This window comes from Melampsora larici-populina (assembly GCF_000204055.1).
Source record: "Melampsora larici-populina 98AG31 unplaced genomic scaffold MELLAscaffold_13, whole genome shotgun sequence".
NCBI classification, from domain to species: Eukaryota; Fungi; Basidiomycota; class Pucciniomycetes; order Pucciniales; family Melampsoraceae; genus Melampsora; species Melampsora laricis-populina.
In genome coordinates this window covers 1,343,189-1,368,775 of record NW_006768777.1, presented here as the reverse complement: position 1 = coordinate 1,368,775, position 25,587 = coordinate 1,343,189, and the positions used below count along the sequence as shown (strand labels likewise).

The following is a 25,587-nucleotide window of genomic DNA, read 5'->3' as shown; positions in this document are numbered from 1 at the left end:
CCCTCCTTTCCAAAATCAACTCGATCTCCGATCGGACTTCCTCTATTCACATCACGCAATGTAAGGTTTTCTAATTATCTTTTTTTTTTCACTATCTCATTCTCCACTTTCTTTAATCTCAATCTTTTAGTTATCTAAATTCAATCTCAACCTTCATTTAAGTAAGTACTTTGTTTAATTTCTTTGTTTGTTCTTATTTGATATCTTTCTTTCATGCTAATGTTATCTTCTTTTGTTTTAATTTTGATTCCTTTCTTTCGCTTCTGTACTTATTAGATTCAATTTTACACTCGGTCCGGTCAATTTAAATTTCGATCCCATCTCCTTATCACACCAAACTTCTTCCTACCACACTCGATCTCATCTCCCTTTCCTTTTCAACTACCAAATTCATCAATCAAACCTCATTCAATTTCATTTCCAGCGCATCTACCCACCTTCACTTCAACTACAATCTATTCAATCCCCAACCAAACCAACTCAATTTCAATCTCAACCTTCAATCTTGATCTTCTTCATTTTAGCTTTAAACCTCAAAATCGAACTTCATATCAATCATTCATTCTATTCCAATTTCGATTCCAACCTTTTCCCAACTACACCCTTGATCTATCAAACTCAATCAGAATCTCAGCATGAGCTTAATCACACTCCTACTTTAGTATTCATAGTTTAGTATTCAATTTCGATTTTGAGCTCTGGTCTCGATCTTGATAAGTGAGTCTCTCTTTCTTAACATTCTTTCTGTTCTCCATCTTGTACAATGCTGATACTACCCTCATTCCCATCTCAATTCAAACCCCCAAAATTGATCCTTCTATTAATATCATCATTTTAATCTTGACTTTTCATCTTGTTTTGCTTTCATTTTGACTTCACTAAATATATAATTAACTTCAATTGATTTTGTTTCAATTCTTTAATATCAAATCTTATTAAGTTTCTCTTGAGTTCTATTTGTTTAAGATTCAATTTTATTTGTGTGATTCTGTTTAGTTTAACAATGTACTTGTAGTTTTCAAAAGATGTAAAATAAATAAATGAAATGAATAAACTAAAAATATGTCATCTCAGGAAAAATGCTCCTGCTGAGTAGTGTCTCAAATATAACCTTGAGGCTGTGACCGTAAGTTTTGAATTATTGGATGAGTGATGTAATTTGCTTTCCACAACGTGAAGCCGAGCGACAACATTGGGAAGATCAACCTGCGGTACTTAACGAAGTCCTTGCCGATAATGATGACACTTTACGCAGACAAGTGTTTGCAGAATATTGTCGTCATATGGGAGCTGATGTCTGATAGGTGTAAGTTTGGATTCATAACATTCATGTAATCGGTTTTGAATGTCAAATTGATCCTTTCAATCTCATCAATCTTCATTATTTCCAGGTGTTGAAAAGTTGCTCATCTTTACTTTGGATATGAAAAAGGCGGAAAAAGATGTTTGGTTTCATCTCGAATGGGTCAAACTGACAATAAAAATGTCAAATGTTTTGTTTGACTTGGAACTCGTTTTAAAATTTTCTAACTGTTTTTCTTTGATCTCACTTTTCTTGATTTAATAAGAAAAATTAAAATTAAAAATTGTATACGAACTCGTTCTTCTTGTTTGATGAAGTTTCTTTGATCAAGTCAAATTAAATTAAAAAAAAGGTTGTATAAGATCTCGTTCCTCTTGTTTGAAGAAGTTTCTTCAAACATGCGAAATTGCAAATGGCAGGAGTTTTTGTTTGTTCAATCTTCCCTGTTGGCGTATCTCCAAAGAATGAATATCAATGTATTCCATTTGAGAGATAACTAATTCAACTAAAACAATAAGTCAGAGAGCATATAAGCTTGTGTATTTCAAAGAGATTACAAAAACAACAAGATAACTAATTCAACCAATTCAAAGAGATTACAAAATCAAAAAAAAACTGGAACAATTGGTGTTCCTAAAAAACCGGTGGAATCGAGAGTTCCTCAAAGAGTCTCATAAACTAAATTTCATAAAGGTATAGCGAAAAGGTGTTAGGTCTACATTCATCAAAAGGTGGAGTTGTGTTACCTACGTCTCAATCTTCAGCAAGCATTTTATCCACAGTCTCTTTTGCTTTGGTCAAGGTCAGACCGAAGTTATCCATGTATTCTTTATATAGACGTCCTCTCAAAGAAATATCTTCAATCTTGGATTTCTTCTTATGACTTTCAAGCTCTTTCTCAATTTTATCTAACTCAAGATGCTCTCTACGCCGCTTCAGTTCTTTTGTTTCATCCATATTTCTTTCTTTGAAATCCAACTCGGCTTGATTGAAAACCAAAGTCTCCCTCTTGAGTTGGAGTTCTTGTAATGAATGAGTGTGCTGATCGATTCCAGGGTTTAAACTCTTAGTGATCGCTTCGGAAAGTTTGTTGTTAGAAATGACTTCGGATTGTCTAGCAGATTGCTCCGCTAACATGTGTTGTTTCTTGAATTCCCACTCAGATTCACGTTCTTCGCGAGATGGTAAGTGATTTGTTAAAACTGATGATGTGGGACCTGAGTTGACTCGAGATGATTTGCTTCTCCCAGCGTTTGTAGAATCCACTGATGTAACGTAAGAGCTTTTTCAAGGTGAAGCATGACGAGGTTTTGAGAACTTAGGCCGAGAGGTGCTTTGAACCTCCAAAGTTGTTGTTTCATTGAGGCTGATATCATTCAATTTTTCAGGTTCATCAAGGTTATGTTTGTTTTGACCATCATCTAACTCTTCCAAATGAGGACTGTCGATTCCAGCAAAGATTCGATCCAAGGAACTTTCGTCTTCGAAAGGATCATCATCGTTTTCGTTTTGATTAGCTCGGCTGGCCTCAAGTTGATTGTTCTCGGGTTCGACTCGGAAATCAGAAAATTTTTGAGATGGTAAGATTGCATCTACATCAATCACATCGTTAGATTCCTGAACAGCGTCTGGTGAGTTTGCCTCTCGCCTTCCAAAGGCTGGGAGCATTTCTTCATAGTATAGACATTTTTTTTTGAGTAAAGCTTTGGAGAATTAAAAGTAGGTGAAACATATATAAATCAGTTGTCTATCTCAAAGAACATATACATAAGTAATAAACACACCTTCGAACAAATCTTCTACCAAAGATAGTCGCTCCTTCCAAGCCTCACTATTGGATGTGTAATCATTGGCCTCCTTCTCAGCAATAGCATCTTCCATGAGCTTTTGTTTAACACCTTCCCCACTTGCTTTGCGGAAGTCTCGCCCATTTCGGTAACTCTTCTCGAGTTCTCGTATCTAATGCCAAAAGAAAATCACATGTGTTTAACATATGTATACATATGTGTCCAAGATTGAAAGGACATACCTGGAATTCAACAGCTGAAGGTTTTATGTTGGGAAATCCGTTTTTGGTGAGGTACTTTGCAACGTCTTCAGCTACTTCAGACTTCTTGATGGTTCCACCTTCACCTCTCCACCAGTCTATCCAATGACCATCACCTTCAGCTGTTATCAACCATTCGACTACGATCCACAGGGGAGTCTTGCCGTCCCTGTTTTTGTCGGTACGCCACCCAGTTCAAGCACGGACAGGGGAAGATGGCTGGTTGTTGGACTTGGGAGCGTTTTGTTTGCGAGATTGCTTGGCGCGTTTCGGATTTGGATTGGTTTGAGTCAACGCTTGACTCGCAGGAAGGCTTTCTTGAGTTTGAATGACAGGTTGGTAGGGTGACTGAGGCATGGTGCCCCAAATTTGCGGGTTGATGCTTGACGAGAGATGGTGTTGGTGGATAAGTGGCGTATTTGGGTTGATGGTTGGCGATACGAAGGTATAAGGGTAATGATGAATTGGTGGAGGTTGTCCAACAAAAGATGAGGCCGATGGAGTACGAGAAAGAGGGGAATTGGAGGAGGGTATATCAACCATGTGATATTAATTGAGCGGGTGTTAGAAGGAGCAGATCATGCATGTGGAGAAATACATGTGTGAATATCTCCAAAAATAATATTTGGCCTGAGAAAGATCGTGGAGCCGAGAAACATCTTCGAGGTGTCCGAGAAGTTTCTAGATGTCACTTCTTGGCACTTCTTGGACCGGTTTCTCGAGTTTTGAATACCATTAATATGGAGTAATGGGAACTTTGACCAAGTTGTCTTGTATGTAGCATCCAAGACCTTGTAGTCAATAAGCAGGAGTGAAATCAAATCTGGATGTGCATAAAACATATGCATCACCTGGCCTGTGTCATCAGTCTTGACTTCAATCTTTTTTCCCGTTCTGGTGAACCTTTCAACTAAAGTATCCATGGGAGTTCTTTCATCAAATTTATCCCATGTTGCTTGTCTCTTAAGGTTATACAAATCTTCACACAGAATATCTGCACCACCATCCATGTTGCAGAGTTGAACCTGAAATATATTGTGAATTTCAGTTTTGGCTTCAAACATAAATTTAATTGCCTTATCCTGAGTTTCAGTGAGCCAGAGATGACCTGGGTGTGTTGATGCCGCAAAGGAAGGTCTGTGATTGTGCATAGGTTCCTTGATGACAAAGCTTGACGTGTTGACCTTGAAGTCTGTTTCTATGAACTGCAATAGGCAGTTGGTAACACAGCTAGAGGTCTTCTGTTTATGTGTCTCATCTGTCAGACCATGTCTATTATGGTAGGTCCCTCCTAATGTGCATTTGAAGTATACTTTTTCAAGGCCATTGTCCTTCTTTGATTTCTTGGTTACCACTCCAATGCCATAACAATGTTGAGCAGCAAAAGAGTTGGTTTGCCTTTCCATCACATCCTTAGATGTGTAAGTGAAGTTGATCAAAGCTAATGGTGGTGGTGGTGATGGCTGTGTTGATTGTCCTTTGATCATCAATGTAGAAGAGTGGATTAGAAGGCTAGAGAATAGAAACTTCACAGACTCCACTACAATTGTGGGATACAAAGTTAAAACTGGGATTTTTTTCCCAGTTTCCCAGTTTTTGTTTTTGGCTGTGTTTGGAACTTTCCCACGTTCTCCTTGGCGGTATTTGGGAAACTGGGAAACTGGGAAAAAACTCCCAGTTTTAACTTTGTATCCCCTAAATCTTAGAAAAAAAGAGTGCATGTAGGGTGGTACATGTCTACCCAAGTCACATGGAGTTTGGCTGTAGCAAAGATGAGTGTGGCCCGAGTGGTGCCCATCTTATTTTTGATGCACGGTCCAGAAATAAAAACCTTTATCTGATTTTCTAAATCATTCATTCAATCAGAATTATTATCAATTAAATAAAAAAAACTTGGTCCAATTTGAGAAAACAAAAAACCAATAAATTAATCATCAAAGTAGTGAGTGTTGTTCATTTTTTTTAAAAAAAAAAGGTAACAAAAAGAACTGTCTTGATGAATGATGAATGATGAATGATGAATGATGAATGATGAATGATGAATGACAGATGATGACAGATGACTGATGAATGAAGCATGATCCAAACTAAAAAAAGCAAGAAAAACATAAACCAAAATCAAAAACTCCCCAAGTGCAACTTTTCATCAACATCATCTTCATTTGATACTTTTGGTAGTTTTTTAAAAGCATTTCATGTCAACACAAACCAAACCCAAACCCAAAAGAAAGTCATCCATTCATTCATTCATTCATCTATTCATTCATTCGTTCATTCATTCATTCATTCATTCATTCATTCATTCATTCATTCATTCATTCATTCATTGTCCATTCATTTCAACTTCCCAAAACCCAAAACAAATTTCCATTTGGTTCATTTTTAATTACAAAACCCCCAAAAAAGTAACCCACAACTTCTCTTTTCCATCATCCTTTTTTGTTCCATCATCATCATCATCATCTTCTCCATCCATCCATCCAATCAATCAAAAAAGAAAACATCAATGAATATATATTAAATAAGTTCAAAGAAAAAACAAAAAACTTAGATCCAAAGAGAAAAAAAAGAGATACCCAAATAATAATAATAAATATAGAATAACAATATATATATATATATATATATATATATAGATTTAATATATAGATTTAATAATAATAATAAAAAAGTATAGAGTAGTATAAAGATATCAACTTTTTTTTTCGTGGTGGTGTGAGTGTTAGTAGTTAGTTTCCAATTCATCCGGATCTCCTTTTTGGTTTCATGATTTCTTTTGATGTGTAGTAGTATTAGTAGTCATGACTTGATTCTGAATTGATTGTCTACCTTTCTTCTTATGATGCTTAGTCACTGTATTTGTAGAATTAGAAGTAGAACTAGAACCAGTCGAATGATTTGAATTAGGTATAGAAGTAGAAGATGTCGAAGATGGATTGGTTGTAGAAACAGGTTGGATCGATTTAGACGACCTAGACTTCTTTTTCTCATTCGATTCTTTTCTAATATTCCAACTTTTCGACTCATTGGGTTGATGATGATTAGTTTGATGAACCTCATTCTTCTTCTTCTTATTGATAGATACTTCTTCTTTTGATGAATTTTCTAATTTCGCTCTTCTGACTTTTGATCTTTCTAATTCGATTTCTTCTTCTCCTTCTTCAATTTCAAAGATCTCATTCACATTCAAAACTAAATGTCGTACAATCGCTGATGCTTTTCCAATGTTTTGCATCGATAATAATGGATTCGAATGTTCTGATCCACTTCTAAATAAACTAGGCGCAAAAACAATGGCCTACAAGAATCCCCCCCAAAGAAATATTGAAAATCCAAATCAAAAAGGGAAAAAAATCGATTGGAATAACAGATGATCTTCTTGAAAAAAAGACTTACAACATTATGAGCTAGCATACTATTTGTTTCAGCATTGGCCACTACTCTGATCAGTTCATATACCCAATCGAATCATCAAGTTAGATCAGCACAAAACAATAAACGCTCGTCATCAAATACCGAAACGCTTACTTTTCAAAATGTCGTACTAGTCTTAGCAACAAGATCCGACTAAAGTTCAAAGAAAGAAGAAATCAATAATCAACCCACCAAGATCGAACATCTCAAAAAAACACAAACTTTGGTTTCGGTAATTCCTTAACATGTGCATGTAACTGTTCAGTCTTCAAAGATTCTTCTATCCCTAAACCACCAAAACAAAACAAAACAAGAAAGAAAGAAAAGGTAAACCAAAGACCCCAAATGATCCCATCACTTTCTCTTACATCCGTCTTTTTCTTTTTACCCCTTCGAACCTAAAAAAGATCAAATCAAGAAAAAAAAAACCCACGTACCACTAACGGCCAAAAAAGTATCATATCGATCAAATGGTATCACTCCACCTGGAATCTCCCTTAAAAACAATTTCAACAAACCTGAGAGATTATGTACATCTTTATAACTATCTTTCCAGATATCTATACCTATGACACCTATATCATTAACAATCACCCAGCAAAAAAAGTACCCAAAATTTCAAATGACAAGTTAGTTGATCTTCTGTGCGTTTTTCTGAAGGGGGAGTCTGGTCTTTTGTCTTACCTCTTTCATCAATTGATGCTTGTAAATTTTCAATCACTCTCTTTTCACCTGGAACTCGATAAATCCCTTGTTGATCAATACCTAATGATCCAAAATCCCCCAAAAAAAAATTAAAACCAAAGATCAGTCTTTCTTGAAAAAAAAAAGTTTAATTTAATTCTACGTGAGTTTTTTTTTGGTTTCGTTTCAAAAAAAAAAACCACTCGTCTATGAGAAAAGAAGAAGAAGAAGTCAAAGATGTGGATCGATTTACCTTTCTCTTCAATCAGTTCGACTAAGATGTTCACTAGTAATGGATACTGATCTCCGTCTCTCCAATACAAATCTTCCAATGAAACACCATAAACTATGAATGAAATCCGAAACCGAGATCAATTCAATCCAATTCAACCCAAGCCAAGCCACTTCAGAGTTCCATGAATCATCAAAGAGATCCATCACATACCAGTTCTCATTCCCTTGGGATTCGATAACCTAGGCTGTCGATCCTCATGAGTGATCGAAGCCAACGAACCTGCCAATTCACCAATCTGATCCAAACCTTTACTCAGATCGGAAGGATTCTTTTGAGAAGATAAAGATCTAGGTGGACCGGTTGATTTCAGATTAGGATGGTTCCTGTTCAGTTCTTCAACTGATCTTCTAGGTTTGATTCTAGGTTTAGGTAGTAATCCGAATTGAGAGAGATCATCGACTGATTGTGCTTTCTTAGATGATCCATGCTATGTAATTTGAGATGGAGATGAAAAATAAGTCAATTGATGATTGGTTAGTTTGGTTAGTTTGATTAAGTTTAAGAACTGACACTATAGATTCGATGTCCAAGTGAACTAGCCGTACTAGTGATCGTAGGAGTTTTTAAATTAGACGTCGAAGTCGTCGGACTGATGGTCGGATGAGGTAAGTTGGGTGTCGGATGATTTGAAGCGTTCCAAGGAAGATGATGAGGGTTAGGTTTCGGAGCATTCGAATTTGCACTTTTACGTCTGATGCCACCCAAGAATGGAAACGGTCTTAAGGAAGACGTAGACGGTCTAGATTCAGCTGTCACAGGAGAAGGAGGGATACTGATTAATGAACTGGCAGGTGAAGTAGATGCATCCATTGAAGCTTGTGAATGTTGGTGATGGGGTTGAGGTGGGTGTGGTTGAGATGGATCGGATGAAGATGGGATTGGAACTGGTAATGGTGGAGCATCTTCTGATTTCTGATTGATACCCAACATGGCTCTAGAAAGATAAAGAAGATGATCAAGAGGATTAGTATTAGAGTGAAGAGAATGATAAAGGATATAAGATGAATGGATTGACCTGATACCACCATAAGATTTCCGACGCGTCTTTTTAGGAAACATGAGAGTAGGATTAGGATTAGATTGAGGATTGGATTGTGATTGATGGATTGAAGTATCTTGAAGATTAGAAGTAGTTAAAGGAGAAGAATGATTTGTATTAGTACTAGTAGTAGGATTAGATTGATGAAATGTGGTTAGATTAGGTTCAGAGTAAGAAGTCGATGGTGAAGATGATGAATTAGTTTGATTTGTAGTGGTGGTGGTGGTGGTTGATTGAATTGGAATGAGATGGGTTAAAGTATCTTGGTCAGTTGGTGTTGGTGTTGGTTCAGATTCTTGATGAGACTGATTTGAATTTGAATTTGATTTTTTAGAATTTGGAAATCTAAACTTGAGCATGATGTAGTCTTCTGATGTTCTTCTGATGGTGTAGTGATGGTGTACTGATGTTGTTCTGATGGATTGAGATGGTCAATGGTCAATGGTGAAAAGTGTGTTCTGATTCTTGTTTTTTGAAATTCTCGATTTAAATCTTATCGTCGATCTGTGTAAACTAATTTTAATTTAATTCATAATTTAATTTAATTTCGATTTCTTTTGATTGAGAATATGTATCTTACTACAATCACTTCTTATCTATCCCCATCAATCTCATCCATCCATTCTCATCCAACCATCTTCAACCCAACCAGTCAACTCAATCTCAATCAAATCTGAAAAAGCAACAGCAGGATGATCTCCACTGATGTGGTCCAATATCTATCATAGCTAAGTTTTCTTCTTAAAGCTACTACATCTTGTTTCATGATTTCTATAGTAAAACGATCAAACCATGCGAGATGGGCTTTTGAAACTGATTTCAATCCATCTGGTCTTCTGTGATCTAGTTTATGAACGAGACTCTTGCTCGATTCTTGTCCTACCTATGTATTAGATAATATACTGATTTATTCCAAACCCGGTGAAGACCACAAGAAAGCGGTGAAAGCAGCTTTAGATAAATTACATGCACAAAACATATGACTCAAGCCATAGAAGTGTAGATTTGGACAATCAGAAATATCTTACTTATGATTTCAATTATCTCACAATAAGATCTCTATGGTCAAATCTAAGCCTACGCCAAAGAACATAGGAGAAGTGCAGCAATTTCAACTTCTACAGAAGAATTATCAGTAACTTCTCAAGAATTTCACAACCCCTACATAACCTGACTGACTCAAAGCAACATTCCTTTCATATGGACACCAGAGTGTGTCCAAGTATTCAGAACACCAAAGGAGGCATTTACAAAAGATTGGGTACTGAAAATTGCTGATCCTTACAAGCAATTTATCCAAGAATGTGAATGCTCCAATTACACACTAGGAGCAGTCCTGTTGCAAAGAGCCAACAACAAAGGGGAAGTCTATCATGTGGCTTTTCTCTCACATTCATTGATTCAAGCAGAATGTAATTATGAGATTATTGATACAGAATTGCTTGTTGTCATTGTGTCATTTGAGGAGTGGCATCTGGAAGGATACCCTCACAGATTGAATGACATTGTCTATACCAATCATAAAAACCTGGAGTCTTTAATGAAAGCTAGGGAGCTGACAAGACAAAAAGCTTGCTGGGCAGAAATACTTGGTTGCTTTGATTTCAAGATACGGTTCCGACTACGGAAACAGTCAACAAAGCCTGATGCCTTATCAAGGCAACCTGACCTGGACCCAGTCAACAACTGTAAAGTAGACTTTGGACAACTACTAAAACCAGAAAACCTGCCCAAAGACATGTTTATTTCCAAATTGGACACCCCAGACAACTGGTTGATGCACAACAAAGATGTAATTGAATTATTCATTGATATGAAAAATAACAAAGTGTACAGATTAGAAGATGTCATGGAGGTCTGGGATGATTCATTAATTTTAGAAGAACTGAGATTGATCTCAACCTCTGATGAGCGGATCATCATACTAGTGAAGTTAAGCAAAGAAAAGAATGAAAGGTGGGAGGTGTATACTCACACAGAAGGAACCCTTTATTTCAGAGGTTTAGAAGGAGTCCCAAACAACCACAAACTTACAATCAAGATCCTTCAATCTAGGTACAATAGCATACTAGCTGGACACCTTGGCCAGATGAAGACGCTAGAGTTGATCAGACAATACTTTCACTGAACCTCAATGAAAGTTTTTGTAAACAAGTATGCCAATGGCTCTCACTCATGTCAAAGAGTGAAACCAAGAACACCACCTGAAGAACACACCAACTGTTTGGAAGCTTACAACCACTGCCGGTGCTGACAGCCAGAACTTTATTCCAGCTGGTTCTCCAAAAGGGATTAAAGGTGAGCATAAGAAAGGAACTCTATGAGTTGAGCCTTGAGGTAGGAAGAGGTGAACCCAAACCAAGAATCAAAAGTTGTGACTTCACTAACAAGTCTTGAAGATTTGAGCAGGTGCAGATAGCTTAGCAGACTGCAAAACTGTGGCAAGCATGCCCACATGTTCTCTAGTTGTTTGAAATACAAGTACAAAAATCAAACTTGGCACATTCATTATTGACTTCCACCCTGCATGTAATTACACAAACTTAACAAACTTCTCCTTGGATTCATTTGACAACTAATTCTCACTGAGGCACAAGGGACTTATAAGGGATTAAGCTTGAGCTTTGGTGTGGTAGTTGATCATCAAGTTGTGAGATTTGCAAAGAGTGCAATTGAAAAGTTGTGGTTTATGGGAAAAGTGAGGTACAGAAGGATTTAGTGTGACTGTGCAAGCAGAAAACAGAACATCTTTGACCTATTTCAGCTCACGTGATGTAGGGAATTGCCTAAGCTAAGAATATTTTTGGGGGTAATGGATGAGGATGAAAATACCTCAACTCTGCATCCTTCACTGTTTATGGCATGCAGCTGTGGATTATCTAAGACTGAGTATCTCAAATCTGCTCTCAAATGTTCAAAATGTTGAGTTTTGAGTGAGAACATTGGATTTGGTCAATTGCAGTAATAGTATCTGCCTGAAATTCATTATAAGTCTTTGACAGTAGCAAGCATAGTAAAGTTTCAAAAATCTTAGAACAATCTCTTCAGAAGAAGCAGTAGTTTAAAACATGTACTTTCAATGCTAGGCCGTAATCTATTTTCCAATGGGTGGTCTGATGAAGGTTTCCTTTACTAAAATTGGGAGAAGAATTGAAAACCCATTACACCAAAAATCAATCTTATTGCCTCAAGTCCCTTGTGCCTCAAAGTCACTTGTCCTAGTAAAATCCTAGACACAATTTGACTGTGTTACTTTAAGCTGCACAACATTAATGTAATACAAAAACCACCCAGAACTTAGAACTCCAGTTCAACACCCTTTTGTTTGTTTATAAATACCCAGACTTAGAAAAAGACATGGGAATGATAACCAAAAACAAACACACACAAAAACACAAAGGTTATTACAACATTTGATTTTGCTAATTTCTGGTTTTTGACTTCTTCTTTCAATTAACTAATTACTCTACAATCCAATATTGAATCTGATGATAAGTTACATTAAATAACTTAACTTGATAAACTTTCAAATAATCAATGACCAAAAAATAATACAACAATACAAATCAGATTGTCTACATGAATTAAAAGCTTTCTTCAGAGAGAAATCCAAATTGATACATGTTGGGGTAAATGCTATTAAATTGAATCAAAAAGACGAAAAGAAACCCTACTGTACCAACAAAAAAAGCACACTAAAACACCTCAAAAACAAGGTCTAACCCAACCAAAGTATCAAGAATGATATTCTCCAGTTTCAATTCTACTACTACCTATATTCTCTTGAACTCTCATCATTTCAAGTGCTTTTGAAGATTGAATTAATAAATCAGATTCTTTGAATAACCTAGAAGGAAACTTTTCTAAACTATCAAGTGATTCGACATCTTTAAAAGTTTGACCAGTTTGAGTGATTTCAGGTGTGATGGGAAATTTCATGGAATCTTCTGGACTTGGTGTCGGACTGCGTTCTTCATTGTATTCATACTCATTGATCACTACACTCAATTCATCTTCTGATTCTTCTTCTTGATCTTCCTCTTCATCCTCTACATCACGATCTTCTTCCTTATCATCTGCTTCCTCATCCTCATCCTCTTCCTCTTGGTCATCTGATGCCTTTCCTAAAACTTCATTCGCCATCTTGTTTAAACTCGATTGATGTCCAAATTGAATCTTTTCAATTTTTGGATGATTGTTCTTGGACGCGTGAGTTAAAATCGGTTTAGGACTCTTCGGCAACACTTTACTATCCTTTCTATGTAAATGTGGAATTTTACCCACCATCATCTCTTGATCGGTATTATTAGAAACACCTGGGTATCCTAAAATCGATCCATTATCCCAAGAAACATTTCTAATCACTCTACCCGGTATTGGAATCGAATTTTGAAAATTGTCCGCAGTAGGTTTCATAATCGAGGAAGGTAGAGGAGAATTGATCGACTGAGAAATTCTGAAAGGCTTATTGGAAATCTCTTTTGGTCTAGGACTGTTATGACTAGCTGAAGATGAAGCTGAATGACGTCGTTGATTAGGATTGATCCAGAGTACAAATCGGTAAGCGTATTGAGTGATCGCAAGTTCGAGTCGTGAGATCATGTTGACTGAAGTCCAATAAAGTTGAAAGATTAAACAAATTGTAAAGGTATGCAATAATTGACCAAACTTTACATTCTTCAAACAAAAACACGGTACAGGTTCTTCGATGGCTCGACCCAAGGACTTGTCTGCGTCACTCAACACTCCAAATCCATCCTCTGCCTTGCTACGAGGTTCTGAAGAGGATGGTTCTCGAGCTGTACCGAGTAGATGACTCTGGACGTCTTGTGAACCTCGCGAGGGAGAGTAAAGATCAGGAGGAGAGACCGAAAACGAAGCAGAAGATAGACCGAGGTTAAAAGAAGCTGTATTGGATGCATCAGGTGGAATAAAGAGACGTTCAAGTTCCGATTTGATGACTCGTAAGAATTCCTTTTCCATGATTCGATGTTGATTAGCTTTATTCTCAGCTTGTGCTACCGTTCGATGAGAGAATTTCATGAGGAATTGGCCAAGTTTGTACGGAAGAGTTTCAAATGAAGTCATATAGTTAGACGTGAATTGAATGAGTTTGATGACCATGCTGAAGAAAGGAAGACTGTTTTCAAAAGAAAAAACAGAGGTTTGATCAGTTCAATATTTCTTCATAAATGTTGAAGATTAGATCCAAAATCAGAGAAGCCTGCAGGCGCTGAATTCATTCCACTCTTTAACATAGTAGGACGTCGCCATTGTTCTCAAATGAATAGTGAAAGAGGAAGAATGGAAAAAGGATGCAGTAACGTACCACAATAAAACTACCAATCGTGAAATAAAGGATTGATCGAGATCATCAGATGACAATCTTTCATGTAACACCTTGATTTCTTCAATTTTGATGATTGATGTTTGAGTCATAGGAATGGAATGTGATAAAGAATGATGATCGAGATTAGAAATCAAATCAGAATCAAGTTTAATAGAATCAAGTTGAAGTTCTCTATTAAAACTCAACCGAATTCTTGTGATTCGATTGGGATTTTGGATGATTTGATTTGATTCTGATTTAAATAAGTTGAGTAAAGGTGATATGATCGATTTAGGAGAAGTAGTCGAAATCGAAAGATAAAATTTAAAACAAGATGGAAGATCATCTTGAATTGAAGAGGAGCCCAAGTTCAAGTAAGGTGATGATCCGAATAGTCCACTGATGAAAAACAGGTCAGATTGGGTTTCATTTAGACTTCAACATCAAGAGATTGAGTACAAACGTTTTGGACCTGTTCGTTTCTTGAAGACTTATAAGAGAGTTGAGGGTTTGGTGATTATAATCTTGATTTGCTTTGATGACTAGATTGGTAATTGAACCTATATTTTGAATCAAACAAGCAAATTCATCAATAGGCATCATACGGAAAGTAAACCTGGAGTTCATCTATGTTTGAAATGAAGCAGGAATGACAAACTAATGAGATTTGAAAGAGTAGGTTGAGAGTAAGTAGAAAGCAGTTGAGATTCATTTTCAGATTGAGAAATTGAGAACTGATTATCAAAGACTGAATTCATGATGATAATAAGAATATAATAAGAATAATAAGAAGAATGAAGTGAAGTAAAGTGAAGTTGATGAAGACACAAAAAGAAAGAGACAGGCTAATTGCGAGGTTATAAAGGTAATCAGGAACACAGCGCATGAATGTTTAGTCATCCACCATGATGGTTCCTTGATGATTTCATTAAACATTTTCAGCTGTGAAAACACTTGTTTCATAACCATTTCATTCAAGCATACCTTCAATCGTCCCTGAGTATGTTGAAGAAGCTCAATCAAATTTAAAAACTACCCAATGAATAAACAGGACCCAGGAATGCACCCATATAGGGTTCTGGAGAAGTGCCTTTTGGTGACCCGCGGCGTTACAATTCATGGGATATGAGCAGCTGTGATCATTTCTGACCATTTATAATGTTGATTATTGCCATCCTCTGAATCCTGTGACATCTTGGGTTGACTGTCAGTGCGTGAGGCCAGTAACGAGCTTGATCAAGCTAGCTTGAAGAGAGACCAAGATTGTCTGAATCCACGCAGTCAAAACATACCAGGGTCTTCTTCGACAACAATGACAACATGCAAAAAAAGTCCATCAGGTCAGGTATAGCGGGTAAAACTCATGAAACATCTGATGTAGGAACTTCAGTCATATCGGAAAGTCAATCTTTAATCAAGAGTGGAGAGAAAGAAGATGAAACTTCAGAACATATTACCATTTCTCGACCTATTAATTCTCGTATGGCGTAAGTATTTTCTTGACTGACTTTGATCTTTCTACCTAAGAAATGTAACCCATCAACTTTTTTCAAGATGGATCATGTAGAGCTTGATCGAAATATATCAAACCGAAGAAATTGGCTACCAGTCTGAATGCAACCACAATGGCTGAGATTCTAGGAATTCGTACAACTTGAATTGATACATTTCCTTTGGTTGGATTTTTTTATTCAAAGGGTGATAATGATTTCTCTTATATTTATCACATCCTAATCTTTTAGCAAAACATCATTTTCTTAGTTTTTCTTATCATCGATACCAATGCAATTTCATTGTAACAGACAAAATTCCATTTTTCATGTCATGGAGCCTTTATATATACCAACTTTTTTTTCAAAAGCTAAAGTTCAATTTCTTTCTCATTTACTGTTTGAAAGAAACAATTGAATCTACAGTTGACTCCCTCGAAATCCATACCTTTTTATGGACCCCAATTGCTATGGCTTTTGTGGGTTTATGGCTTTCAAGGGAGTTATTTTAGGGCAATCTACATGCCAATTTTATGGACTGAAATTTCCATGGATTAACTGGGAGTATGGGGTAAGAGGGGTATGGGTTTTGAGGGAGTCGACTGTATACAAGTTTTCAATCATCATGCAAATCCATTTCGGTCATATGAGAACAAGAACATGGTGTCCTACTAAGATATCTAAAGAAGATAATCTTTGAATTGACTTGATGGAATTTTTTCAAAAGAATTCACATTTGTTCCGAAAAGAAGAATGAGTTATACTAGGTTATACTAGGACTCAGGAGTAAGGTAAAAGTGATTTCTATTCTCTAGAGAACCGCCACTAAAGCCCAACCAAATTTTGCATATAGAAGCTCAGAGAAGCCCAAGATTGCACGCCGGTGGCACGACTTATGTGGCTTTTTGAGGCTTTTGGCTTCTCCGTAAATGTAAATAGATGAAAGTGCTAGTCTGTGCTACATAGTTCAGGTATCTATCGCATACTTCCTCGCACATCAATCATTAGGGGTTGGGCGAAAAACCGACCAACAGGTTTTGCGCCATGGAGAAGTTACGCGAAAAGAGTTGAAGATGACTGGACGCAGGTTTCACAGAACCTGCATCCCCGAATTGAGCTCTCGGGTGGGTCTGATCCTTCCAAGTAATTGAACATACTGCATCTTCACAAATGCTTGTCCAATCGAAGCAAAAAAAATTGCTGCCGGTTGGACCCATTTGTGAGCTGGACCGTTAATGAGGGTATGTGCATGATCGGGGCTTGGGCTTTTCTAGCTCTGAGCTTTCATTTTGGTGTTACTCGAGCGAAGAGCCAAAGAGCTCTGCCCAGCTACCCGATCCCCCCATCATCAATTCCATCAACCACCTACTACACTCCCAATCAGCCACGTCACCAACACTTCAACTCAGGAATCATGCGCGAATCGTTTGAGTGTGATTTTGAGATCAGCATCTACACCAACCATGGCAACAGCAGGAATCCAAAATGGAAGACCTACACACTAAAAAGGGGGAACATTTTGTTAGAAATTAATCCGAATCAAATGTCATTTCTCGATCTACAAGCAACTGTCAAGCGGGACTGTAATAACAAAGACAATGAATTAGGTGACCTGATTATGACCGACTTTAATTCAGACGAGAAGCGCATCAAATGGATTGCAACAATCTCAGGGCAAAGAGGTTGGTCAAAAACCCGAGGAAATCAGGTTCATTGTGAAGAACAATTTCAAGCCTGGGCCCATGAGGTATTGAAGGTATCATCTCAAACAGGTGGCCTTTATTTACTGATGGACAAGCCTGTGTTGAAAGTTGATTCTCAAAAGCGAGTGAGTAGTTTCCTTTCGGTCTTTTTCTGCTCCAAGCTGATTGCTTTCTCTCTTGTAAGAACGCTTCTTTAGCCTCAACTCGCCGCTTATGGTCTGTTGGAGATCAAAATAATGTCGGGGTGGGTGGCCAGTCAACTTTCCTACAATTTACACTGATTCTTTTCTTTATACATCCAGAATATGTCCGATTCAGACAGTCATGAAATTGATATCTTAGCCAAGGATCTTCAAGCTCAGAGTGTTGTACGACATGATTTGGATCGTTTTTTCCGTGTATATGAGATTCCCGGCGATGATGATGGATATGTCCTAATGTCACCGGGGAATGCTCAGAAATGGGCCAAAGAAATTGTACGTACCAATGATCTTTATAACACAGTGTTTATGACTGATCTCAATTTTCAACTTCTCAGTTAAACCCTACAACTCACGGTGTTTCACAGATCAGTCCACCGAGAGGCCTGCGAGAGAGTATGAAAGGCACCCTCAAGAAAAAACGTACTCGAACGTCCTATAATCAAGCTGTGGTGGGACCTTCCAATGGTGTCATTCAGAGACCACCTAGAGGTTCTGCTCCGATGGAAGACTACATCAAATTTGTTGGAATTAACAATCCAGTTGAAGTCAATGAAATCATCGACCTTTTCAAACCCCATAGGATTCGAGACTATCACAACTTTCACAAAACCGACGGTTCAATCACCAAAAGCGATCTGTTAGGGTATGGTATTCCAGCTGGTATAATTAGTGACTTACTCGACAATGTTGATCGGTTTGACGAGCATCTTGCTGACGAGGATTAGAAAGGTAATCTATCTCAATGTCATAGCTTCATTTCGAGGAGACTCGCTAATCATCTTTTGAAACTCTGATTTGATTGTTCAGATTTTAGGACGCTTCAGGACTTCATTTGAATCAAATGGTTTCCTTTTCTTACTTTGTATCAAATCTCGTGTATGGTTTCAACACTGTGTCTCGTTTTTGTCTATTTTCTTTATTCTCTTGTATTTTATCGTTTTTGTCTTCTTTATGTACTGATGATCGATCGATCTTTTTCAACATAGTGTATTGTTTTTGTCTTCTTTATGTACTGATGATCAATCAAGATCTTAATGCAAGTGTAGCAACATTTTGATCGATATTTGACTCGATCAAAGTTGAATTAATCAAAAGTAGATAGTGAGGAACTCAAGATCTCAACAAAAGTCAATCAGTCGATAAAAAAACTGGGACTTGAGATTTCACATTGAAATGGATTCGATTGGTTGATAAAGATTGAATTGGGATTGATCCATGAAGATCATATAAAAAACTCGATATTGATTTACGACTACCCAAGCTACGAAGACATAGATTTCACACACAATACAAAAACAACTTTGAAATAGAATCGATCGATCGATAAAAATTGAGATGGGATTGATCCATGAAGATCATATAAAAACCCGATATTCAAAATGAAAAAAACTTCTAAACAAGATCCATGAGATCCATGACCATCATTCCTGGAGGCAATAGATACCCACTATTTGCATATAGAGGGGCAAGCAGTTCAGGAGTGATTGCATCAATTGCTGTCTCTCTGATTGGCCAATTTGCTTCTTCATTTGCGTTCTCGAGGATGCGAGTTCTCTTGAAGCGTGATTTGATCACAGAGAAACAGTACTCGATGGGATTGAGCTCTGGACAATACGGTGGTAGATATACCAGTAATACACCTTCACCAGACACCATTTCAGCTCGAGAATAACCACTGAATAAGAGTAAAGAACCAAAACCTCACCTGCTGCCTCACAGAGCTCAGCTACTCGCCCGTTGTGATGAATTGAGCAGTTGTCCATCACGAGTACGCTGTTGGGATTTGGGTAGGGTTGCATTTGTGGCAGCTGTCCAACATGGAAGGAACAAAGTGAGGATGTAAAATGATACAGAATATCCTTCAATCACGTACCAGTTGGAACTCCAAGAAGGATTCAAATCGCTCGCGATTTATACTGCCCTCTCGGACTGTCAATGCCAAAAGACCATTCAATCCGATTGCAGGAAGTAGAGAGTAGCGGCGAGGATTGTTTCTTCGGACCCATCGATAGACTCGTTCCCCAGATTTTGATCGACCATTTACACGTAGCAAGTCCCTTTCACATATCGAGCTTTCATCTGATGCAAGATGATTGATTCAGCATGGTGATTCCTTCAAGTAGAAGTGGAAACCATACCAGTAAACACAAGCATTTCAGCTGGTATATCTCGCATCCTTTCAACATACTGAGCTTTTCTTTGAAAATCTTTGTTGACATGAGACGTGTTGGCTTTCTTCGAGGTAAGGTGTAAGCGATGATTGAGTTCATTAGCCAGACACTCGACACTAGGGAGCGCTCCAGTATCGTCGTAGAGCTTTTCCCGGATCTCGTCTAAAAAGAGGTCAGGTGATGCAGCTACCAGCTCATTCAGAAAGTCGCGGTCATCGTCATCAAGCAAAGTTTTTCGTCCTCGAGTTTGGTATCCTTCAGGATCTCTGATGACTTGCCGAGTTTCTTGATACAGATCCATCCAACGTTTGAAAGAACGTTCACAGATGTCTGCATGGAGCTCATCGCGAATCTCGTCAGTGGCTTTGCCTTCGAGGATTTTGATAACTGCAAGAGCCTTGATTCGAGGGGTGTACTTGACAAATGGCATTGTTGGTGGAGATTGTGGTTGATGTGGTTTCTGAATCAAATGGAGGCTGATAGATTTGCGATCAAAACTGAGCTGTGATCTGGGCAGAGCTCTTTGGCTCTTCGCTCGAGTAACACCAAAATGAAAGCTCAGGGCTAGAAAAACTCAAGCCCCAATCGTGCACATACCCTCATTAACGGTCCAGCTCACAAATGGGTCCAACCGGCAGCAATTTTTTTTGCTTTGATTGGACAAGCATTTGTGAAGATGCAGTAACTGATCTGATGTTATTTTTTGATAAGCTTTTGCACCTTTCACAGATCTGTAAAAGGTGCAAAAAGGGCGTTTGCGAGGCTTGAGGCGCCGCAAATTACTTTACCTGTAAGAGCTTTTGAACGGTCAAAGCATGGACGTGATCACGCAACCAAGCATACCGGTCAACAATTCTGCAAAGCAAAAAGTTGGATAAAAATTGTTGTTGGTTTTGTGTGGCTTTGATATTGATTTCGAGCCATCTCGCAAACGTTCCCAAAAATTTGAACAGCGATTGAATGGGGTTTGGAAACCTGTTGGTCGGTTTTTCGCCCAATCCCTATTACCTTTTCTTGATTCAAAACTGTTACAAGTTTACAAGTACCTCAGTCAAAGTCCATCTTCCTGTCTTACTAAACCAGAAATGCTTCGCCTCATCCCGATCATCTCCTTCCTAGTATTTTCCCTTTGGATTCAGGGTCTTGAGGCGGGCAAGGAATGTATCTGTGACTTAAGGTTTACCTTCACAAAAAGACACGCATGTATGTGATTTTGATTTCCAAATTGATCACCTACATCATGGTTTACATCGTAATGCTAACGATCGACCGGTTTTTGTCAAGATTGTACGTCGACTTACCCAGACGAAACGGTATGCAAGTGCAAATGGTCAAGATGCTCGTCACCGCTTGTCAGTAAGTGTGAAGATGATACAAACATCAATCTTGATGTCTTTACAATTCGAAACTCACCCTAAAGACTGATCAACGGACATCCTTTCTTTTTGCATTTCGATCTTAGATACTCATTATGTTAGAATGTCAGGCTGTTACCTGATTGGAGGCGATGGTTCATCCGGCGTAAGTAATCAAGATTGTACGCGATATGAGTATGATCCTCTCAATGTGAATTATAGTGAGTATCCCCAGTCTTGAACAATCTATAGATATTCTATGCCTACTAAAGTGTTTTATTCGGAACCGTCTTTGTGCGTGAATGTGTGATCTTCAGTTTGTCACGATGGTGGCCAATCTTATACGTGCCCTGGTAATCTTTTAACCTTTGGATCCAAAGCTATGGGTCAGTCAAATCTTCTCGTTTATCAAAAGCTTGTATACGTTTATTGAAACCCGCTTTGTTACCTTTCAGTATGTACCGACTGCTAAAACAAATGGGCCAAACCAACCAACATTCTAGGGATCTGGTAGGTGCCTGAATGTGATGATGATCAAAGGATTTTTTTCAAGAACACTTCAAATTCTCAATTCATTATACCTTAAAATCAAGAATTAGGCATCTACTCATCCAGGTTCGATTCTTGTGTCACAAATTACAAAAATAATGCTTCAAGTTCTTGACATCACAATTTAATTGATCCATATTGAAATCTCTATCTTTATAATTAGTAAAAGAGCTTTTTCAAGTACACATATTTATAAATTAAAGTGTCTCAATACTTTTTTTGTATCAATCGAACAATAAGCTGACCAATATGATTCTGTAAAAGTTCAAGTTGGAATTAAAATGTCATGTAACTACATATCCTCAAGATCAAAGAAATGTGATTGTAATTTCTCCAATTCTTGAAATTGCTAAGGAATTGTTTTTGACCTGGTGGAGAAGATCTGTGGAAGGAGAAAGAATTGTTTTTCAAGTGCTTATAAGACACAAGACGGCCCGGAGGCTTTGACTCGTGAATTGCAGCTTGTAAAAAACCCAGAGACCTGAGGGACAGTGACACTACAATAACACAACCAATTGTAAAAACTGGAGAAAGTGAGGGAGAGGTGGGTAACAAAAAAAGTTTTATGTAACTGATAATCAAGAGGGAATCTGAGTAGGCTTAATTTGTTGATTGTACATCATGAATTTGGACAAATCCAAAAATCAGACAAATGATAAGTAGAATGTACAAATCTGAATATAAAAATGTTACCAGGTGCTTGCAGAAGTCAAGAGCTCACAAAATTGTTGAAACCAAGGCTCCTAATGATATCTCCTAGTAAGAACAAAAACACCAGGAATCTCCGCCTGGTCTTTGATCTTCAATATTTTTTTCTCCCACTTTGTTTTGTAGTCTGAAGCTCTCTACATATATTAGAGCTCATCTCAAGTCCATTTATGTGGTTTAAGTATGCAATCTAAACTCTTTATTTGCATTAGACTAGATGATGATGGATGATGATGGATGTTAGATTAAGTGGAAGTGTGAATTGATGTTTATGGGATTAAGTAGGATGATGTGGTATTGTAGGTTGTGTTACTGAGTTTGCCATTTGCCATTTGCCATTTCACATTTGAACCAGTTTGAAAATCATCAAACCTCATCAAACTTCCATTTCCTACCCAAACTCACCTTCACCTTCACCTTCACATCATCAACATCACATCCAACTTAACTATCATCAGACATCAAAACATCGAAACATCATGAGCTTACCATCCACTCTAGCTATTGAAGTTAGATCATATTTAAACCAACCAGATGTCGATTTACAATTAGTTAGTGCAAAACAAATCCGAAGACATCTTACCACGATCTTTCCTTCTTTAGATACAAAGCTTTACAAGACCGAAATCGATGGGATTTCGATTCCAATCTTTCATGAAGTTAGTTATCATTTCTGTTTTGATGGTTTCTCGATGATGATTTTAATCTTTGCTGCGGATTTGATATGTTGGGTTTAGGTACAAAGAGAAATTGCTGAAGGTCAAAATGGAATCAAAAAAGAAGAAGCAGAAGAAGAAGAATTACCATTGACACCTAATTCAGCACCAGCACTTGGACCTGATAGCTATGGATTAAGCTTACCGTCTGGAGGGATTCCAGGAGGAAATCAAAGATCTCAAAGCCAATCACAAGAAGTCCTAAGTTATTCGATCCCACGAAGTTCTCAACCTATCAAACCATCAAGTAAATCGAAACCTACACCTATCAAATCACAAAGCCGAAAAAGAAAGAGTGCAGCGTTTGTAGAGAGTGAAGATGATGAACCTAAACCAAAGTTGAATGAAGGATCTAAACCCAAAAAACCTAGAAAACCTAGAGCTCCTAAATCCGAATCTGCTGAACCTAATTCGTCTAATAAAGGAATCCATAAAGAAATGAATTGTTCACCTGCTCTAGGTGATCTGATTGGAGTCTTAACGGTACGTGATGAACGTTTCGGAAACTCGGATTGAATGTTTTCGAAAAGTTCAAAGTCTTGATCTAAAGAAAAGCTCATTTGATTTTCAATTTTGTGAATTCTCTCCTTTCACTTCTTTATATCAAAATTCGATTCGATGACGGATCTTAATAGTGTTCGAGACCTCAAGTGGTTAAAAAGATTTGGGAACATATTAAAGCAAATGACTTACAGGATCCGAAAGACAAACGACAAATTATATGTGATGAAAAGATGAAGGCGGTCTTTAATGTGAAAACAGTTCATATGTTTACCATGAATGTAAGCATCTCTCTCTGTGTGTCTCTTTAGGGTTCCGTTACTTTTCGATGACTGAGCGTGGTTTGACTTGGTTTTGTTGATAGAAATTACTTGGAGACCATCTTTGGGCAGATGAAGAAGTACTGAAACCTAAAGATGAACCGGCTCCTTCTGCAAGCTTTCAGTCTATCACCCCTGGTTCTTCTCAAATCGTTTCAACTTCATCATAACCATTTCTTTTGAACCGCTTCACTTCGACTTCGATCTTAAACTTCTTAGATCTCTTTTACCTATCAAACTCAAAAGTCACTTGATCAGATCCAAATGACCTTTTTTTGTAGGGGATACTCAGATGTGCTTTGGAGACTCTTTCAATAGGATAAAGAAAAAGAAATCATGAGGTTGATATGGGGTTATGGGTTTGGTTCAAACCATCCGATCGTTTTCTTTGGTCTCGTTCTTTTATTCTACATTTTCGATCATCTTTTTTTGTTATATTTCTAAAGCATTTCGACCCCAAAATATCTTACTTTCTTAAGTATATATATACATACATATCTAAAATGAAGAAAATCAATTTGTAGAATGTAAAACTTCTGATGTTTTGAAAATCTTGTTATACTTGATAAAAAGAAAGAGAGGAAGTCAAGAGTTGACGTAAGGATTGTAGCTACGTTGATACATTTTATTGTGGACTAATTGATTTTGTAGAAAAAAAACATTGAGATACAACATTGTTTGGAGATATTGGTTGAAATTAGTAGTTCTTTGGGATTCAATTCTCTGATCATAAGAAAAGGATTGATGATGGATTTGAATTAGTAAGATTCTTGGGATGAGGATGAAAAGCTATTCTTTACTTTCTTTTCCTTTTAAAGATAAGAGAGATAGAGACATGTCAGACATCATGTATAGATGTGTTTGTTAATTTCTCCAGAAACTTGAATGTCCTAGTTTAGATAGACACAGAATTGAATACATTGCAAGTCAGAGATGAGAATGATAAATCACAAGTAAAGAAAGTATCATGAAAAGATTTTAATGATGATCAAAAGTGGTTCAGAAAAACAGCCACTTGGATGAGCCAAAGGAAACATTGAGTTGGTTTGGATTCAAAGACCATCAAGATGATGATGAAGATCTATTGAAATCATCACCAATGACTTCAGCCCCTTCTTTTAATCTTCTAATAGTAATACTAATCCTAGTACGAGATCTTTGAATTTTCCTAACTGATTCTTCTAATGGATCATAAATGTAATCGAAAGATTGATTTGATTTGATACCATGAAACCAATGAAACCTAACTTGATTTGAAAGAATATAACAAGATCTGTTTTGAAGATAAACCCTTTCTGATTGGAATGGATCGATTTGGTTTTCGAAATCCATAATCACACTCGAACCTAATGAGATTCCAATGATCAGATCATCAAATCTGTCTAGTAAATCGACATGAGGCTTGATACCTTGATGTGGTTTGTAAAGGTTTAAGATCATTTGCCAAGGTAAGTTTGATTTGGATGGATTGAAGATTGTAGTGTTTAATTGATTTAGATTAGATGGATTAGATTGATTGAATAAGTTGGGAAGTCGATCGATCAGATTAATGAGAAATGGTGGCCAATTTAAAAATGATTGAGTGGATGAATCGATCAATGGTTTTGAGAAATACATTAATTGGTTTTCATCAGCTGATGGAAATAAATTAGATTCTGAGATTTCATTAAGTAAGCTCAATTCGAATTCATCATCAATGAAACTTGGAATATAATATAATCCAGAGATTGGTTGGATTTGAACAATGGGTGATGATGATG

General features: G+C 37.3%; 5 protein-coding genes across 5 annotated transcripts; 2 read left to right on the top strand and 3 right to left on the bottom strand.

The window, feature by feature from the left end:
* Positions 1-5,690: 5,690 nt before the first annotated feature.
* Positions 5,691-9,213, bottom strand: MELLADRAFT_116159 (uncharacterized protein; the record flags this gene model as incomplete). The annotated part of the gene is made up of 10 exons (XM_007408667.1): positions 5,691-6,648; positions 6,747-6,792; positions 6,879-6,917; positions 6,987-7,050; positions 7,202-7,339; positions 7,449-7,529; positions 7,702-7,794; positions 7,894-8,170; positions 8,254-8,677; positions 8,759-9,213. The coding sequence occupies 10 exons, from the start codon at positions 9,139-9,141 to the stop codon at positions 6,115-6,117; spliced, it is 2,079 nt and encodes a 692-aa protein (XP_007408729.1).
* Positions 9,214-12,033: 2,820 nt separating this feature from the next.
* MELLADRAFT_71594 (uncharacterized protein) lies at positions 12,034-14,912 on the bottom strand (the record flags this gene model as incomplete). Its single annotated transcript, XM_007408666.1, has 4 exons — positions 12,034-13,922; positions 14,112-14,510; positions 14,575-14,671; positions 14,770-14,912. 4 exons carry the CDS (start codon positions 14,867-14,869, stop codon positions 12,518-12,520), a joined length of 2,001 nt encoding a protein of 666 aa, XP_007408728.1.
* Positions 14,913-20,763: 5,851 nt separating this feature from the next.
* Positions 20,764-21,505, top strand: MELLADRAFT_124133 (uncharacterized protein; the record flags this gene model as incomplete). Its single annotated transcript, XM_007408710.1, has 5 exons — positions 20,764-20,881; positions 20,963-21,034; positions 21,141-21,254; positions 21,351-21,419; positions 21,489-21,505. 5 exons carry the CDS (start codon positions 20,764-20,766, stop codon positions 21,503-21,505), a joined length of 390 nt encoding a protein of 129 aa, XP_007408772.1.
* Positions 21,506-22,730: 1,225 nt separating this feature from the next.
* Positions 22,731-24,394, top strand: MELLADRAFT_77485 (uncharacterized protein; the record flags this gene model as incomplete). Its single annotated transcript, XM_007408711.1, has 4 exons — positions 22,731-22,949; positions 23,028-23,489; positions 23,642-23,788; positions 23,872-24,394. 4 exons carry the CDS (start codon positions 22,770-22,772, stop codon positions 23,995-23,997), a joined length of 915 nt encoding a protein of 304 aa, XP_007408773.1.
* A 495-nt stretch (positions 24,395-24,889) lies between these two features.
* Positions 24,890-25,267, bottom strand: MELLADRAFT_85286 (uncharacterized protein; the record flags this gene model as incomplete). The annotated part of the gene is made up of 1 exon (XM_007408665.1): positions 24,890-25,267. One exon carries the CDS (start codon positions 25,265-25,267, stop codon positions 24,890-24,892), a length of 378 nt encoding a protein of 125 aa, XP_007408727.1.
* Between the last annotated feature and the right edge of the window lie 320 nt (positions 25,268-25,587).